This window comes from Heliangelus exortis, chromosome 2, assembly GCF_036169615.1.
Source record: "Heliangelus exortis chromosome 2, bHelExo1.hap1, whole genome shotgun sequence".
NCBI classification, from domain to species: Eukaryota; Metazoa; Chordata; class Aves; order Apodiformes; family Trochilidae; genus Heliangelus; species Heliangelus exortis.
This window is the reverse complement of record NC_092423.1, coordinates 3,490,077-3,496,076: the sequence shown is the minus strand read 5'-3', so window position 1 is coordinate 3,496,076 and position 6,000 is coordinate 3,490,077. Positions and strand designations below refer to the sequence as shown.

The 6,000-nt window shown below is 43.2% G+C and overlaps 1 protein-coding gene across 3 annotated transcripts in view; it reads right to left on the bottom strand.

Moving 5' to 3' along the window:
- Nucleotides 1-545: 545 nt before the first annotated feature.
- The window catches only part of CCDC13 (coiled-coil domain containing 13), a 39,000-nt gene continuing 33,545 nt past the window's right edge, over nt 546-6,000 (bottom strand). For all 3 annotated transcript variants that reach the window (XM_071734555.1, XM_071734556.1, XM_071734557.1), the window contains 2 exons: nt 3,484-3,598; nt 546-2,971 (listed from right to left, as the gene is read on the bottom strand). In XM_071734555.1, the coding sequence (XP_071590656.1) occupies nt 2,815-2,971; nt 3,484-3,598 (272 nt within the window). In that variant the 3' untranslated portion in view covers nt 546-2,814. The remainder of the gene's footprint in view (nt 2,972-3,483; nt 3,599-6,000) is intronic.

Genomic DNA, 6,000 nt, shown 5'->3' with positions numbered 1-6,000 from the left:
ACTGAAAAAAACTCAGAGCTTATAAAAAAAAACCTGCCCATGAGATGACTTCAAGCTGGATGAAAGCTGTCCCGGAGAGGAAAGGTTTTTATCTAGTGAAAAAAAAAGGCAGAATAAGGACTTGCTGCAAAGTGAAGCCAGAGAAATTCAAATGAGAATTTGAAACAAGGGATTTTTAGGGGCTGGTAATTAATCCAGGAGGATAAATATCCAAGGAAAGCAGGGAGTTGTGGAGGCTTCAAATTATGGTCCCTAAAAGAAATGTGGTAGCTGAAACAGCACCTCAAGCGTGTTGGAGAGGTTGTGGAGCTGGTATGAATTTTTGTAGAGAGTAAGAAAACTGAGGCTTTATGGGTTGGGGGTCTTGAGGATGCTGCAGGCAGCTGAACCAGGGCTGCTGCTTCCAAGGTCTGATAGGTTTTCTTCTATTCAGTGGCAAAACAACAATAACTGCAGGAAAATGGGTTTCATACCTTGAAATCACCTTGAAAACTGGGAATCAGTTGCTACAAGAGTCAGCACAGGGAGAAAGCAAAGGCAGGTCATTCTGTGGAAATGCAGAGGAAATTTATTTCAAAACTAAGGAAAACAATAAGGTGGTCACCTCTTCCCTGTTCTGTGATGGGAAACAGACCACACATTTCCATGAGAAACAGTTACTTACAGGTACAAACTCTTGCAACGAACTTTTAGAGTGTCTTAGTTCCTTTTCTCCAAGGCATCTGGTAGTGCTGTGAGTGTGTGTTGGTACAGGGAAAAAAAAAAAAAAAAAAGAAAAAAAAAAGAGAACATGCTTCTAGGCAACCCCAAACAAGCATATGTTTAAAGATATGAGTGTTGCAGCACTTGAGAAGAGTTTTGCACCACGTCCTAGCAAGCCATATGTGTCCTGTACCGTGCAGCACTCCCAGTTTCTTAGCAGTGTTTCAGGGGTTGATTCACAGCCATTTTGCTGGAGAGTGGTGGGATCTTCACTGCTTCATCACAGGACAGGAGACAAAGGCTGACTGTGTATTGGAAAGGGCAGCAGATTGCCTGGCCTGTACTTAAAGTGAAAATATTATTGATTCTCACTCCTGCGTAAGCGAAACCAGAACCTGCCAGCCGCAAGCTACCAAGCCTGAATTTAGCAGCCACCTCGTAGCAAAATCCCCACACCCCTGCCACAGCTCAGCTTGTTAAAGGGATCCCCCTTCACTACTTCAGGTCCTTAAAATACCTGCTAGGGGTGGGATGATTTCTTCTCTTTGCTCACTTGACCCCACCATGGGATGGAGCTGAGAGCTCGCTTGGGTGAGACTGTGCTCTCGATCCAGGAGTTAGGATTCTTCCAGTTGCTGGGTGAAGAGGATTGCAGGTTGTAGGATGCCTTTTCCTTTATGCTTCTGGCAGGGTGAGCAGCAGGAATGTGGCATTCAGCTGTTTGGGTCCTGCTTCTGGGTGAGACTGACACAGGAGGACTTTGCTGAGCTCTAGGCCAGAGCTGGGGGAGCAGAGCGTGGCTTTAAAGTGCAGGGAGAGTTTAACACTCAGGGGCTAAACTTCTCCTCAGCTCCAACCTCCTCCAGCAGGAATTCCATCAACTGTTTGAAGAGAGGCAGCCCTGAACCTAAGAAAAAGACAGGCACGACACCAGCCTCACCACATCTGGAAGAACTTTTTATCTGCTCTCTCTTTTTTCACTCTGCTTCATCTCAGTGCAGTGGATCTGATCCCAGGGTTGGGAAAGGGAGCAGAGGTTTTGCTGGTCCATAAACCCACTTTGCACTGGTGGTGGCTGCTGGGGTTAATGTCTGGACAAACTTCACACTCACAAGAAGAGGCTGACAAATGAAAAAAGAAGAGCTTTCAAGACTTTCAACCGAGGAACAAAGCTGCACTATACAGAAGTGACTAGCTCTCCATTTGCTTGTAATCCCCAAGGCCAGCTTGCTGCTGGCAGGCTGCATGTTAATACCTCATTAGCTTGCACTTGGTGTTCTCACCATGCTGCAAGAGAGAAGGACAGAGATGGAAGGGCTTTCAAGCACCTCCTGAAGTCCCTCTGCTACTGCAGCGAGGAGCTGCCAGCATTTTGTGAGCATTTCTTCCCAGCAAGAACAAGAGCTGCCTGGTGGATGAGTGCAGAGACTCAGAAAGAGGGAATTCCGAAGCTGGATGGCAAATTTTGTAGGGAATGAGCTGAATTTAAGGTGGGTCAGACTGACTGCATGGTCTGCACAGTCTTACTTCTTCAATGGAAACTGCTGCAAAGACATTCAAGCAAATAAAGAGGTTGGAATGGTGAGTGGACCCCAAAAAATCCCCTTGCAGATATTCACACTCTAACCCAGTCCCTCAGCACTTAAATCCTCTGGAAAGCCACAGACAGAGAGGTATCAGTGTGCTGATAAAAACACAGCTCTGTTTCTTCCTGGCCTGACTTTGGAAGGGAGCTGGCATAACTTTTGCACAGCAAATTCCTTTATGAGCTGCTAAAGGCAGAAGCATATTGGATAACCAGCCCTCTTGAGGAAAATGTTGTGGAAATTAGGGAGGTTTTGCCCAAAAATCACACTGCAGAATTGCAGCTTCCTAAACTGAACCAGCCTAAGGCACATGAAGTCTGAGAGCCAGCTGCTTGCTAACCCTGACAGACAGAATCTGCTGAGATACAAAACCTTCAGCCTTTTTGAATTTCATCTCCATTTCTCATCCTCTTCTGCTAATGCTAAAGATCTGAGGCTGCAAAGCTGCAGTGCCACTGCATTGCAATTCATGGGCAGGATGCCTGAGCTCCCTTCCTGCTCTGGAGTCCAAAGAACTCAGAATATCTTAACTCTTCTCTTGTTTCTGCTGAAAGGCCTGTAGAAAGATAGCCTTCACTTGATCCATTGTGTCTTGATACTGTTTAAAGTCTTCCTTGTTCTTTCTCACAGTAGTTTCCAGGGTGGATTTCAGAACTTCGTTCTCATTCAGCTGCATCACAAGCCTGGGAGGAAACAAAAAGAAACTTTCATGCCAGCTCTGGGGCTTCAGAGCAAATCAGAACAGTCCTTCAGCTCTAGGGAAGAGCACACTGATCTGGGAATTGTATGACAGGCATGAGAAAGGCCACATTTCACACTCATGATTTCTCTCTTTGAGGTAGAAAAGTGTATGAGATGACCACGAAACTTGGCTAGATCTGTTGTGATAAAGTTTGTAATTTTATTTTCACTAGTAAGCTTGCAATCAATGCATAAGGAAAGAAAAAGACAAAAAAAGGTGTGCTCTTCACACTTGTTTTGCTGCTTACTGTTTGCATTAGCTTAACTTTTCTAGGTACCTGTACAGATATTGGGAGATCTGGGTAAAAATGGCACAGAAAAGCTCAAACCAGAGGATCTGTGATTTCTGCAGGGTTTGCTGCATTTTATCTTCTGAGGAGTGGGTGCAGATAATACCTCTGCTAAGAGGACTGCAGTGAATTTGAGTAACAGAGCAAGGGAAGGGAAAGCTTACCTTGTGCTCAGCTCCTCTATCTGTGATTCCAGAGGCAACTTGGAGAGCTGAGCTGCAGAGAGCTCCTGCCTATCACTCACATTCAAGGTGAGTCCTGAGTGATTTGCAGCCTGGCCTGTAGATTTAATCACAAAATGGAGTTTTAGTTAAACAAGCCACCATTTTCACTTGGTAGCACACTGAGCAAGTCTAGGAAACTGAGGAATTACAGAGGAATCTGTTTAGTTCTGTGTATGAAAATCCTGTAGCTATACAGGACAGGTTTTTATATTAATCTCCTTTCAGCACAATCAAAACACATTAAGATTGCATTTTGGGGCTAAATGCAGTAATATGTGTGCCTACCTATTTAGAGAGGAAAAAAAAAATAATCCAAAATATTTAAGTGGCAAAAAAACCAAGTGACAGAAACAGGTGAAAAGGATTATTTTGCTATTTATCTTGCTATTCTGTTCCACTTAAGATGATGGCAACTGTTGGTTCCTGAATGCCTGTGATAACATTTCTGTGTGGCACACACCAAAACAGCTTTTGTAAAGCACCTCAGCATATACACAACATACTTTAAATGCAATAAAGATCTTAAATGTGTTCTTCAAACTAAAGTTCTAACTCAGAAATGCTTTTCTAACTAAAGGAACATACCCAAAACCTCCAGCACTGCTCCTGTCATTTCAAAGAGACACAAAAACTTTTATTCAGGGTTAATAGAGGAAGCATAATTCAAATGTACTACTGAGGCTGGAAAAGCAAAAATCTGTGATTGACCAGTGAACGCCTCAATGGAAGAAGGCTCAGAGAAGAGAGGCAAGGCTGATGTGTTTAAGAAGCTCAGAAAGGAATGTAGAAGTGTCCACAGGTTTTGCAGAGGATGCTGAGCTTATCTCAACACCAAGAGGACTGGAGAATGGTCTTTGCTGTAGATAAACAGCTGAATCAGCTGGATAATTGTAAATGGCTTTCTCTAAAATAATTGATAGAAAGTGGAACCAGAGAGAGGAACACATGAGGGGAGTGTACATGTGGTTCAGCACAATATGGAGTATAAAAATCAAACAACGAGCAAAATGAACTTTGAAGGAAAGAGGTTTGACCTGGCTTCAACCCATGGATTCCTTTCTGGCAGCTGAGGACACCCAGCACTGTGACAGTGACCATCTTGGCTGGTAATGGAAACCATATTTGTGTTCTGATTTCACTATATTGCTGTCTCACTTTTCCAAAAAAGATTCTCACATCATGTCAAGTATCTTCAAATAAGGAAATCTGGTATTAAACCACTAAATCCTCCTTGGGTGGAATAAACCTGGTCTGAGACTCTGACACAAATGTTGTATAATCACAAAATGGTTTTGATCTTGAAGCTGTGTTTTACAGGACTGAGGAAAACCTGCTGTTCCTTACCTATTCTCCTCAGGGATTATACTTTGCTAATTATAAATTTGGGAAAGAGGAAAAAAAAAACTGAACAGCATGAATAATTTTAAAGCACAACTGGGTGGCTCCTAGCTCCATGGCATCATTATCTCCTTCCCTTGAATTGAAGAGACTAGAAACATCAGATTAGCAATTAGATCAGCTCTCTCCAATTTTACACTTTGAGAAAGAAAATATTATGTTAATTAGCAGGTTGTCTACTCTCTATTTTATACTCAAGCTTTTCATTTGTTCTTATTTCCTCAACTATCTGGCATGAAAGCATTTAGATCACCTTACATGCTCTGCTGAAAAGGTGTATTACAGACCTGTTTCTTGTACCAATTCCAGAGTTTTGGCACATCACAAGAGGCTGAGATCTCTTAAAAGGAGAGTGGTGAAACAGATTTTTACCTCCTCACCTTCTGGACTTTGAGAGATTTCTTTTTATGAGTCTTACTGCCCATCCTTTTCTACGTTTGCTTTTAGTCCTTATTCAGAGAAGGAAATATTTAGTAAGAACTTGCTACAAAGAAGGAGCCTGCTTCCCCTGGCTGGGAAATACCAATCTCTCAGAGGTGAGTTACCAAACTGTTACTACAGCACAACAACTTGAGCCAAATGCCTCAGAACCTGGAGAGTTTATCACTGTGTTGCAAGGAGCAGATGTGTGATGCCAGGACCACATACTGACACCTGACTACCAAAGCCTGAGCACTTAAAAATTCAGTTACAGTCTCCTCTAGAAGACAGCACCAAGATGACCCCATGGAGTCAATAAAAAGTGTACCATAGAGAGCTGTATTCCCACAGCTTTCACCTGGCTGCTACCTTTCCCTACACACACCTCAATTCCTTCCCCTGGGCACCTGCAGAACCCTATGAGGGCTCCAAAACCTTCCAGGTCCAAACCCTCCTGGGAATCACAAAGATCATCCCAAAATACCACATCTGTGAGGCTCAGCACTGCTCTCTTCTCAGGATGAATTTCCCACATCCTAAAGGCCAAAGGCTGCAGGACTTTGTTTCTAAGTATGAGATTTCTATTAAGATCTGAGTTTTTCTGCACTACTTTCCCTGCTCTTAGGCTCTTGGTAACCC